The 13,367-nt window shown below is 36.6% G+C and overlaps 1 protein-coding gene across 1 annotated transcript in view; it reads right to left on the bottom strand.

The window, feature by feature from the left end:
* Positions 1-772: 772 nt before the first annotated feature.
* MARCHF11 (membrane associated ring-CH-type finger 11) overlaps positions 773-13,367 on the bottom strand; it is a 32,256-nt gene continuing 19,661 nt past the window's right edge. The window contains exons 3-4 of the mRNA XM_075052156.1: positions 9,117-9,309; positions 773-1,951 (exon numbers count right to left, since the gene is read on the bottom strand). Of these exons, the coding sequence (XP_074908257.1) occupies positions 1,629-1,951; positions 9,117-9,309 (516 nt within the window). The 3' untranslated portion in view covers positions 773-1,628. The remainder of the gene's footprint in view (positions 1,952-9,116; positions 9,310-13,367) is intronic.

Here is a 13,367-nt window from a genome sequence, read left to right as displayed (position 1 = left end):
CCCACGCCACAGTAGGTGGACATGCCCTGAAGGAACCGTGGCCAGTGGAGAGCCCGTGCTGGAGCAGGTTTACCCTGAAGGACTGCAGCCCATGGGAAGGCCCCAGGCTGGAGCAGGAAGAAGTGTGAGGAGGCCGGAGTGGCAGAGAGGAGCCATTATGGACTGACCACAGCCCCCCCATTCCCCTGTGCTGCTGGGGCGGGGGGGAAGAGGAGTCAGGAGTGAAGGCGCGAAGCTGAGGCTGGGAAGGGGGGTGGTGGTGGAAGGAAGGTGGTTCAGGTTTTGCCTTTGTTTCTCACCATTTAACTCTATTTTAATTGGGAATAAGTTAAATTAATTTTCCCCTTGTTGTCCCTTTTTTGCTCGTGATGGTAATTGGTAAGTGATGCCCTCATCTTTGTCTCAGCCCACAAGCTTTTTCATCTTATTTTCTCCCTCTGCCCTATTGAGGAGGGGGAGAGAGCAGCTGGGCAGGGATCTGACAGCCAGCCAAGGTCAATCCACCACAAGTTTTAAGTAAGCTAGCGCTCTCAGAGTCATTTCAACCCTACTTTCTCATTTTGATCCTCAATGGACTTAATTATTAACTTGGAAATTATTTCCACTTCCATTTGATTAAATTATATTAGAATTTTTGCCATGAGACAAAAACAGAGAAGCAAACTTCACAGCATTGATTAGCTATCATGATAAAGATGAATACTGGCTCGTTTTTAATATAATGATTCATTACCTGGCAAAATTAAGGCTCTGCTTTATTTCTACTTCAGTTTCCATTAGGATTTATTATTATTCCAGAAGTTGTAATGTACATTTCTTCTTTTTTTAAAAAAATACGGGGTGCCAATAGGCTGTAGTTAGAATGGTACTAGAAATTCACAGGCTGCTAAATTCAGCATCACTGCTTGGAAGGCAATGTCACTTCTGTGCACAGGCACAGCACCAGCACTCGGCAGATCTTAGAGACTCGAGACGAAGTGCAAGACTCTTCCCCTGCCTGTGTCGTACTTGTGTCTGACATCATCTTGCACGTCCATGTGGGAGAGCTAAAAGAAAAGAAGAGTTCACATCTTCCCTTACGTTTTGTAGAACACCCACGGGACTTCCGGCTTAAAGGCAAGGGACAATATATCCCTTACTTTCATACACCTGAACTGAGCTACAAACAACAACAAAATAAAGACAGAAAAGGAAGAATACTTGACTTGTGTCAACATTTTTTTCTTTTTGGAAGAAGGTTGTTCAGTTTAATCCTCATGAGAGTGGGAAAAATAACAGTAATGGATTAAAGCCAGAGTTTAAGAAAATACATTTAAATATATATTTTTACTTAAAAATGAGTTTCCTCATCATTCAAAGACCTAAGAGTTAAACTATATTGTATACACCTTAGGTACAAATTGACAAAAGATCTAATAAACCAGACTATATAAAAAGCAAGAGATTTTTTTTTTCCCGAAAAATGTATTTGTGTTTTAGCTGATCATATAAAAAGCATTAAATTTTTAAAAAATGTGTATATATTTTTTCAAGTGTTAATGGTTTCACCATTTATCGTAACTACATTCCCAAGTCCTGTAACATCAGAGCACATTATCCTTAGCTGTGTAGCACAGTGAGCATAATCTTTACACTGAGGTCACTCTCATCACTACTTCCCCAGAGCCGTTATCCTCTGACGAATCTTCCTGAGGTCTCATGCGGTTGAACAGATGTAACAATACATAGCCACACTGAAATCTTGGTGAGGTTAACTGTGTTGGATGAACTAAACTTCTGTTTCTCAGTGCAGTCAGTGGTAACAACAGTGTCCTTCCTGCTGAGGATTCTCCTCGATTGCTCTCTTCTATGTCTGTGGCTTTATCGTAATTCAACACATCCCAGTGTAGATTGACAGCCCTCCAACGCTTAAATACTCGATAAACAGATGCACCTTCATGTACTATCAGTCCTGAAATTAAGAAAATTTTTAAAAAAAGTTTGTACAAAATGTCAATGAATACCATTTTGAGAGCAAATAGAGATGTAGCACATTGTAATGAATGTGGCAATTGCCAGAGCCTATTAAATTACTTATAACTCTCATAATTCAAATAAATTGTACATACAAAATATAACTGGTTATTCAAGTGTTTAAGATTGGGAGGGGGGAACATGCAGAGGTAATAAAATTGTTCTGAATGAAAGCTCAGCATAACCAAAACTGGAATAATCTGAGCATGCCTAACTGAATAAAGTATTTAGATTTAAATAAATCAATATAAAATAACCTTACTGGCAGATTTGTAAATTGACTGTTTATTTTATCCCTGTTCATGGTAAGTACTATTTATTTACTGAGATTTGTACTGGTTTAAGTAGATCTTTAAGTAGGTTAGACCTTCTGTAATGAGCAGGACGGTCTTAAATTTGTTTAAGAGTGTTTTGTAGAATTCAGTACAGATACAAACAAATTTAACTGTTTTCACATTCTTAGTTTAATTTGGGAGCACAGAAGATTTATGAAAAACTGAAACAGCTGTTAAGTATAATGACTTTCCTGTCTTGCTTCAGTAGAGCAAGAAGACATTAAATGTTACTATTAACTGTGATGAGCATGGCAAGGATGATAGGCTTTCTTCTTTCCCTTCAAAATTCAGTAGACAAAAGTTGAGAAACATCTTTTTTGTTAAGACCCAGGAAATCTTTTAAAGGGTCCTTCAAGGAAAAATGCAGATTATTTGGAGTCCTCAACAGACCAATCTACTTATGAACTTCCATGTAGCTAATATTTATGCTTATTGTATGCGTTCAAAGTAATTTATTTAGTTAAATGAAACCCTTCATTTTTCAGATGTATGCATATGTATTTATACACACAGTCTTTATGTGTAAGTATTTCAAATATGGATTTACTGGGGATACACATGAGGCTTCTTACTAGTTTTTTTTTCTCAACCAGCCTGGTAACTTATACAGTTCTGAGCAATGATGTCACGTGTTTTCTCTGGCTCCCTGCTTTGGGAGGAGAGCAATCTGCCTAGCCCAAAACATTTATAGATTTTTTGTCCAGTGTGTTTCTTGCCTGAAATTTTCCTATACATGGCCACATCTATAATATGATCTGAGGTGTCATAGGTTATAGTCCTTTATCCCAGGAGATTGCATATCACCTGTTCCTACACAACAAAATTGTGATTTAAGTGTCTGAGGTCTCTCAGCATGGTTAACTGATACCAGAAAGGAGACATTCAAAGAAAGATGACACAAGCAGAAAGGATGATAAAAGCATTTATATGAACAGCAAACCTCAGATTCAAGTGCAATGATTTGCAGATAGCAATGCCTACTCTAACACATTTCTAGAGATCATTACACTGAAAGATGGAGAAACACAAAGATTGCTTTCAGAAGGACATGATAGCAATGTAGCATCTCTGCAAGGCTTTCAAGTTGCCTAGAATTTGTTGAAGCATCCGATACAGCAAAACTAACACAATATAAATTAAATTAAATGTTAAATATTCTAAATGTATTTTGTATCAGCATAGCATTTTAGTGGAAAATTTTCTTGATTGCAAGATGTCTATCTTCATCTTCTCAGATACATATATATAAAGCAACCTGTCCTAAAAATTTAGCAGCCATGTTAATATATAAACACAGTTTCAAGACTGGCCATATTAGCTTAAAAACGATAAATGTGTTTGATCACATACAGAATCTACAGACCAAATAAGCCATGGTTTTATTGCTGTGACAAAGAGCCCCCCCTTTTTTTTCTGTTGGATTTCCTATAGAATGATAAGGGAGATGAGCACCATTTTCCCTCTAGCTGTCACTGGATCATAGTATTCTTTTGGCCAATTTCCCTCAAGACTGTGACAAAGCAAAATTGAGAGAACCTATTTACCCCTATGTAAAGATTTTTGATACCTGCCTGCACTCCACTGGAACCTGAACAACATATTCCAGAATAGAGAAGGAAGCAGTTGAGAAAGGGTCATTGAGGTACATGAAGTACATTTAAACAGTCAAAAGTATCCTCTCAAAATTAAGTCAGAAAAAGTCGTAGGATGACTTCTTTTAGGGAGCTCTTTTTTACTGTTTTTGAGCTTTCAGGATTTATTGAAATTATGTTTTCAAAGTTTTTTCAACAATAGCAAGAAAAGATGTTTTCTTTAAAATGGAAGCTCTTAGTCACATATGCTCTAAAGAACTACCGAACAAAGGATCAAATATTGCAAGGCTTGAAATAAAGTTGTCAGAGTTGGCAATGCTGAAGGAGAAAAGGAGCACTTTCATAATTCTTCCCATAAAAAGCTTTATTCCCCATCTGATAAAACTACAGATTGAAAAAGACCTATGTAGAAGATGCAAAAGAATTCCAATAGATCTTTTGTCTCTTTGAAAGATATTTTCCAGTGGGCAGGGGAAAAAGTTCTCGGCACCAACAGTTCCACGACCACAAACGAGGGAAATCTGGGTAAGGTTTAAATGCTGGAGATTTTCCAGATCCAGACAAGTTCCTATGCTCGAAATATAAGTAGTTAGTCACTAAAGTGAAGCTGGAAGAAAATGCAACGGGTCTCCTTGTTCTTAAGAGTTTCACAGCAATGAATGAGGATATGAGAGAGAAAACAAGGATAAATCCTTGAATAATACTGACTTGTTCCAAATACCATGATTTCAGCAGCACAGAGGACATAGTTGCACAGTCCTAGGGAAAAAAAAATAATTACTTGTTTGACCCAGATGATCGCAAGAGGATGTGTTAGAAGTCACTACTATTAGCTGTTCTGATGGTCTGACCAATTAGCATCTACAAGGAACAGAGTTCTGGGATGATAGACCTGGCACAATGTCCTAAGGCTCTAAGAAGACTTAATTTACCTTCAGGACTTATTGCTAAGATGTAGGGATTGTAGTGGCATCCAGACAATAGGATTATGGAGAGATTGTAATTTTCTTTTCTTTTATTGCCAAGTACCATGAGATTCTTTCACTCTATCCAAAGGATTTCTTACCCTGAGTCACAAGACCACTTGAAATTTTTCATACTGAATGTCTTTACAAGCAGGCAACTTGTCTTAGTTCGTTCAGATTTGGTGCTATTATGTTCCAACATTGTCTTATTTATCACACTAATCTTACTTATAATCATTTAGGAATGGTCCTCCCAGAAACATCACAAACTTTTACCAGGGAATAAAAGACCCTTTGCAGAAACAGACTTCACCACTGGACAAAATGCCATGTCGTAATACTGTTCGAGGGCCCACAGATATAAAAAAAATATGCAATAAATTGCTCAAAGCATTAAAGTGAAACATGTCCACTCTAAAAATAGCAATGTAACTCTTTCTAAGCTATTTAGAATTAGATCTAATCCGAAAAAAAAAAAAAGACTTTCTGAGTAGAGAAATATTAAGCGCAGCAAGATGTGTTAATTATAAGTAACATCAGCCTGTACATTTTCACAACTAATGAGTTACGCAAATGTTGCTACGCATCAAGTTCCTTGGAGGGGAAGAAAGAGGCTTTCAGAGGGCTACTCACACCTCACATCATTGGCTCCTATCTCTTACTCCCTTGCCATAGTACTACTGGCACCACTCATGTTTCTAGTGCAATGTTACAACTGCTTTTCATGCGCTGTGTGAGCTGCACTGTTGTTCTGGGATTGCAAGTGAGTTATTATTATTTGTGAGAGATTTTGTTCATGTTAGAACCATTTATGATTAGCAGTTATGATTATATTCCAGTGAAAATATATAAAATTATATGACTTCACTGTTAGGAGAAATAATTGCTAGGTCTACAAAGTAAAATGGCAAAGGCTTGGTGTACTGTTCTTCAGTGGCTAAATAAGGGGTTTATATTATTAATTCCTTTCATATTAACTCATGAACTCACTCCCTTTGGTAATCCCTATATGGATGGTCTGATCCTAGCACTATCACTGCAGTAGCTCAGGGTTTCACAGGCAGTAGTTCTACTTGATCAAAATGTTCAAGGATTGCCTTAGGAAAACTTCTACCATCAGCAAGTTTCAAAGAGAACAGCTTTATGCCCAGCTTAGATGCAGAAAAGTATAAACTAGTGACTTGTAGGGTTGAAACTAACACTGATAAGTAAAAACGATTCTGTTTGTTAGGAATAATTCTGGAAATATTTGAAGTAGAACAAGGAGAACAATAGATACCAATAAAATGTGTACACTGGAATGAATAGAACATATTATATTGATGATCTTTAATCTTTGGGATATTTCTTTTGGTGATAAGTAAAACAAGACCAAGAATTAAAATACAAGTTACATGTAATTTACTTGATAAGAAAGTGGGTGGTATGCTACGTATGGTATATAAATCAATCATTGGGAAAACAAGACATGCAAGTTTTCAAAGATGTCATATAAATATGTCAGAACCTTTAGGCAAAATGCTTTTAAAAATAATGACAACAAAACATCTCAAAAAGTACGGATAGTTACACTTCAAAAATGACTAAAAATTTTCATAGTTTATGCAAAGCTATAGGGAGGCATAACTGAAGGCAATTGGAGTAAGTCTTGGTCATACCACCAGTAACTTAAGCACTTGTCTTGAAATATGTGCTGCACAGGACAACCCTTATGTCTGCTTAGATTTTTCAGTGAAATAAAGAGAGATTCCAGTGGGAGTATAGGTATTCACTACTCACTGTAAATCCTGTTGAGAACTAAGAGAATACCATGGAGGACTAAACACAAATGAGAGGACAGGAGATCCTAAGTAAGAACTGTGGCTGGCTGTCAGCATTACAAGCTTTATGATGTAAGAGATTATATATAACATGCAATGGTAAAATCATATGTTAATGCCTTTGGGAAGTCATCAGCATAATGGAGGGTTAGTTTTTTTTTAAAATCATGCATGAGTAATAATTACATCCATCTATTAAAGAACTTTTTGAGTTTTTGAAATAAATTAAAATTATCAATCTAAAATCCCTCACTTCATGATGAAAGAAAAAGATACAATTGAATAAAGTTGAATATATTAATAAATGTTTTCAGGAGTTACAAGAACTCCTGGTCTTACAAGCTTACAGAATGCAGATTAGTTGAAATTATATGCAGAATAAGTGGGCTGAATGGATCTGGATCATCAGAATTCTGCAACTACCAAACCTCCTTTATACAGCTTTCCGAATTTCCAGATACAGTTTAGTAAACTGTTAAGTCATATCCGCACTGAACTTTGTAATTACAAAACAGTGTCCAAATACATTTAATTATAGTCATTTTTACATAAATATTCCCATGTATTATTTATGGTAAGACTATAAAATATGCATTTATGTAATTACAGGCAAGTAATTTTATCTGGTGGGTGAAGGCAGCTGCATGTCTACTTTGCTCCTGCGTGGTGCCAGTTGGGCTAGAAGCTCCATAGCCATGTGAGGTACATCTTAGTTCAGTAGCTTCCAGTTCAGAGGTGCCTTGAGCCTGGCTGGCTTGAAAGGCAGCTACATAACTGCATGTTCCAATCTCTTGAAGGCTCGCCTTCCAAGAGTTTACTTCTACAGATAAAGACACTAATATTTCTGATCACCCACAGATGTTCTCAATTGTTTTTAAGATTAATTTGGTTTAGGCGTTTTAACAGTCAAACAAATGGAAAGAAATGGAAATATTTTGAAATAACTGGTTATTCCAACTAGTTGATGCATACCAAAGTAAATTTTTTGCAATTGTACTCTTTGTGAAAAAAAACAAACAGAATTTCATACAAATGAAATGTTTAGAATACCTGAGGCACATTTTGTCTTCAATTCATGTTTTTTTAAACAAAAGCAAAAACCTCAATATTGAGCGTTAAGCCACAAAAAGTGGTACTCAGGAATCAGCATGTAAGAGGACATGTAGCTGAGCCCTTTTTTTTGTTTAAAAGCTGAGCACTTGCCCAGAGTATTAGAGACCTAGCTTCTGTTCATTTTTCTGTCTGAGAAAATTTGAATTCACAGAAGAAAGCCTGTGTTCTAAATATTCCAGAGTGGGCTTCTCTTAGAAAAATTACAAAATAAACAGAACTGGTAATCCACCTGAAATGTAAATACCTTTACAGTAATAGGATGGTTTCAATAAAAGATGATACGGCTTTACGGTTGGAGTAAAAGCCTCGATATTAGGAATCACTCTGGTTTTTTGCACCTTATTGAGCAGAATTCAGCACTGTCCTTCTGAATTCCCATATATGAGATTGGGATAACATCAACATCTATCATTCAGGAATCTCAAAGCAAACATCAGATAGCATTTGACTTCTGTATTTTCTTGGAATTGCGATTCTAAGAATGTGGTTTAATGTTTACTACAATTATTGAATTTTTCCTGCAAATAATCACAGCTATTCTAACAATCAATTCAAGGTTGTTTTATCAAACACTAAAGGGATTTCTATTTAAATATTTCTGGGTCCAGTGTATTTTCAGAAATTTCAAAACTGATCAAAAGAGCTTTGCAGTAAATTGCATTTTCTTTTATAAGATTTCAGCTAGAGCTAGATGACTTGAGACTTTTTAATAGTAAAGTAAGTTACTATAGTTAGTACTATTAGAGTGTTTCATAACTGTTTATGATGTACAAAGAACTCATGCCTGTCTTCTCTGTTCTCCTCTATTACTAGCACAGTGACCTATATAAGTCTGTGGAACTTCATTTAGTATATATAGTTTGATGACCTTTTCAAGGGCTGCTTCTGCGCTTCATGATGGTACAATCTAATGCAAAGTGGCATCAGTAGAAGACATGACAGCACATAATTTTACTGATTATTTTAATAATGTGTTTGTCATTTTAATCCATTTAACTTCCTGAACTTCACTATTTTTTGCGATTTTTCAGGAAATTGAAACTGATCCTGTTCTCACCACTACGATCTTGGAGAGAAACTTTGATGAATCTGACAGTAAAGCGTCTTTGGTTCTTCTCTCTTTGCAGTATTTGTAACACTGTAAAAAGCAGTATTTGCCAAAGGTATTAGCTGAGAATAAATCTGCAAAGAACTGGAGTGATCAATTAGAGTGACCAATTAGAAAAATAGTTACAGTCTTAAACCACAGTCTGTGCTGTTTAAAGATTTTGAGCTTACCTATGCATACTAGATCCATAAAACCATACATTCCATAGCAGATTTGAAAAAGGATGTCCTTTCTTTGCCATACTGCATAAGGGCTGAAGGCTGACCATAGAAGCCAAGTCACACTTGCTACTAAGAACAGAGATCCTAGGATTACAGCAACCATCTGCACTTTCTCAACCAGTGTTATAGTAATGCTTTGCCACTAAAAGAGAAACAAAGTTGTATAAGATAAAAAGTTATTTTCTGTGATTGTACATTCAACTCCACTTTTTTTCCTGAAATCAGAAATTATTTTAATATTTATACATATCTTCATAGCTCTTTACTAATATCCTCAATACTGACATTTTACATCTTTTTTTTTCCTATTTCACTTTTAGTTAAAGTGAAACTAATAGTTGCTTCCCCATCCCCTTCAGCGTCACTATCATCACCATCTAGCTGTGAACTTCAGAAGAGTTAATGGTTTTATTTGTTTTGAATACATAGGCAAAAAAAGATTTAGTCTTAGGAATGGAACTCAGCCTTTCATATTTGTAGGCTAATGAACAGATTTAAAAAAAACATTGGGAAGACAGTCTTAAGTATGTTTTATGTTAGTGTGACAAGTTGAAAGTGACAACTTTCCTTTCTATCCTGCCCCCCTAAAATCTGAAGCCATTTTCCACTTTCCTGCTGCTCATCAAAGAAGTTCCAGACATACCAAGGGAGTTGGCTTTCTCTGCGTAAACCAGTATTAACACTACAAAGAGACACCTGCAGCCTAGTGTGGAAGCAACCTGAAGACTCAGGAGAAGCCCTAAATATAGGTAGCACAAACATTTCTTTTCAGTGCACCCCGATTATGTCCACCTTTCCAGGGAAGGCTGTATCCTCCGTATGTGAGGTGGCTCAGATTTAAGGTGTGACAAGGTTTAAATATAAAGGAGTATGCTTACTGAATTCTGTCAAGATAAGAATAGAAATAAAATTCTGTTAAAACAGAGTCACAAAAGCAAAACACAGCATAAAGAAAAAAGCATTCTAGATTACCCTTAACATATATGGTCTTTCTTGGCCATAATTGTCCAAATTAGCTTGGCAGACTCCCCAGTCTAGCCCCATCACCTATTCCAGAGCTAGTATGCACACTTTGTAGACTGCCCTCTTTCCTGTTCCTAAGTTTGACCGTACCTGCCCCCTTCTACAGCTGCAATAGGGAACAGGGGGAGAAAGCTACTGCAGTAAGGGCTTTATTACCTCTTTTCCCATCTGGCAATAATTTTTCTTTTTTTCCTGTTACTTTATGAAAGCTTTCTCTTGTTACCAGCAGTTGGGTACCCAGTACTGCATGACCATAGGATGATGATAGAATATTTCAGGGTGCAAGGGGCTGTGGGAGATCTCTTAGTTCAACTTCCTGCTGAAAACAGGGTCAGTGATGAGATCAGACCAGGTTGCTCAGGGGTTTATTCAGTAACACCTTGAAAGCCTCCAAGCATGGAGACTGTTCAGCCTCTCTGGGCAACCTGTTCCACTTCCTGAATGTCCTCAGGCTGAAAAATGTTTTGCTTAAAAAACATTTTTTCTCTAAATCCAGTCCGATCCTCTTTTGTTCCAGCTTATGCTCTCTTCCTCCCACCAAGTACCACTGTGAAGAGCCTGGGTGAGCAATGAGGTCCTCTGGCCCTTTCTTCTCTTTCAGCTTTTTCCATTAACTTTTCTACTGTTGCCTAATTTGCACATCTGGTGCTGCATACCTTCTCTTGTTGCAGCCTTCTGAATATAATAGTACAAAAAGATAGCTGTATAACAACTTGTACATTGTCTATCTTGAAATACTATCCTTTTATAATGAACTTATTAAACTCATACTAGCTATTTCATTGAACTTCAGGGTATGGAATGGGGCTATTCATATTAAATAATACCCTTTTTATGGTAAACCAACTATGGATACTCATTTTCTTTGTTAGAATTTTTTCTTATAAGGTCAAGGAAGGTCATTAACAAGTAATGCGTGACAGAATGGTGTGAGCTTCTCATGACTCAGATATTACTGGTATACAGGATTTAAATGTTGAGACTGAATTTCACAGAACTCTCTTTAGACTTATAGGGTTATGTGCAACAAAATTATTTTTCATTTCTCAGCTGAAGCCACATAGTGTGACTTGGCAGAAAACTGTCAAAAATGCTATTGGTTATGTATCTCCTATCTTCCTTCATTATCAGTGTGAGACAGACGTGTAATAAATTTGTTCAGAATGCCCAAAATCAAAGTACTTTTACATGAAGTAAAGCTTTAACTGTCACAAAATATTAAACTGTCAAATTAATGGAAGAAGCTGGCAATAAATTTAGAAGACTGTTATATCACTGAAATAAACAGCAGATCTTTCACAGTGCAATTTCAGCAATGCAGAAGTCCCTAAACTCACTTCAGGTTTTTTGTTTTGGTTTGGTTTGGTTTTTTTTAACTTAGATTGCTCATAATTATTCTGTAAAGATAGCACTGAACAGAAGGAAAAGTAGTCCAAACATTTGGGATATGTAATGTAGCATGCCATCTAGATATAAAGCCCATCCCTTATTCTGGTGTTGTCTGACAACCAATTTCTATCCCTATCTCCCACTCCCAACCAGAATCAACCACTCCTACCATCTTTTTCCATCTCATGAGGGCTTTTGTTGGCTTTCCCCAAACTACTTCTTTCTAGAAAAGCTTGACCTTGAAAAGTCCTAAGAAACATAGATATGATCCTCTCCCCTTCTCCTGATCAGATTGTCTGTCAAGAATGCAAGCAACTAAATGTCTCAACCTCAACAAATTCAGTAATTCCAAAGATTCAGCATATTAGCATGCTACCAACTGGGAAGGGGAGCCATCCCAATTACTGAGAAAATGCACAAGCATTCCACACATTGTAGTTCCTAACTCTTTTGCCTTTAAAAACCAAAGAACAGTTACAAAACAAAACAAAACAAAACAACCAAGAACGCCTAAAAGGGTGTTGGATATTTTCTTCTCTTACTCATCTACTTTGACCTTTGTGGTATACACTGCCTTTCTACTACAAAAGAAACCATAGTCGTCCACCTTCCTCAATATGAAGGTCAGCAATAACCAAGCAATTTAAACATTTTAGGAAAGTTTCCTCCCTAGTAGTGTAATCTGCAAGTTAAACTAATTGATGAGATCCCACAGTAGATAGAGGAGGAAGAACTGTGTGCGTGAGATGGAAGGCCCAGAAAGTTTTATGCGAAGCTGGTAACTTGCCTCCCACTGCTAGGTAGTCTGCCGTAAGAATCCAACACCCGAAGAGTGATAGGGTGGGATGGATTGGTATGAAGCTCTAACATGTGGTCAGTTTGGGGACCTTGGTTTCCATGTATGTCCCTCCTTAGCGCTAATGGCAAGATGACTGTGGATGTTCCTGATGGCTAATTCACCTCAACTGAAATTTCCTCCTCCTTGCCCCCCCCCCCCCCAGTCAGTTTTGATTCCGAACAGTCTGAGATTGCCTCTTGGGAAACTAATGTCTTGATTTTTTTCCCAGAAGTTTTATTGAGTTTGGGTACAAATTATAAAAAGCGAATGGATCTTGCCGAGACAGGCATATTCTTCGCATAATGAAGAAGGTATTCAGTAGTTACAACATTATTCACACGTAAATCAGTTTGGAAGGTTCAGTCCTTTACTAAGCCACAGACCGTATTAGCCACTAGGCAACAAGAGGAACTGCATCGGACTGTATTGTTTGGTGGCACTGCATTTCATAACAAGGCTTGTGAAGAGGAACTGGAGTTGTGGTCACACTGTTTTCTTCTACCTGAAGTCTTACTCACAGCATAGCTAGTATGTGTGAGTATACACTCTGACAGACATCCAGGAACAGAAGACTCTTTTTCTAAGAGTAAGATTCTTTTTACAATATCACAAGCCAGTTGTTAAACATTATTTGATTTCTCACAATCTTTTACCTTATTGTACGCCCTGTTACATGTTTGTTATAATCACTTCACCTTTTAATGTCAAATTAATGGCTGATAATAAAGAGGTTACAGAAATAATGTAGTAAAAATAATTCACTGATAGTTACTGTTGAGAAATTGCATTTAGAATTTAATAGACTGAATTAAATTGAATGATCTCATTATTAGTGTGTCATAATTTAAATCCATTATTTCCATAAAAGTTTCTCATTTTCTTCATATAACTTGTCTCACAACTCAATTGCTCATGATTATAAATTATATTATGACTTCCTAATTTGTTTT

The sequence above is a fragment of the Buteo buteo genome, chromosome 20 (genome assembly GCF_964188355.1).
Source record: "Buteo buteo chromosome 20, bButBut1.hap1.1, whole genome shotgun sequence".
Taxonomy (NCBI): Eukaryota; Metazoa; Chordata; class Aves; order Accipitriformes; family Accipitridae; genus Buteo; species Buteo buteo.
This window is presented reverse-complemented; position numbering and strand designations above follow the sequence as displayed.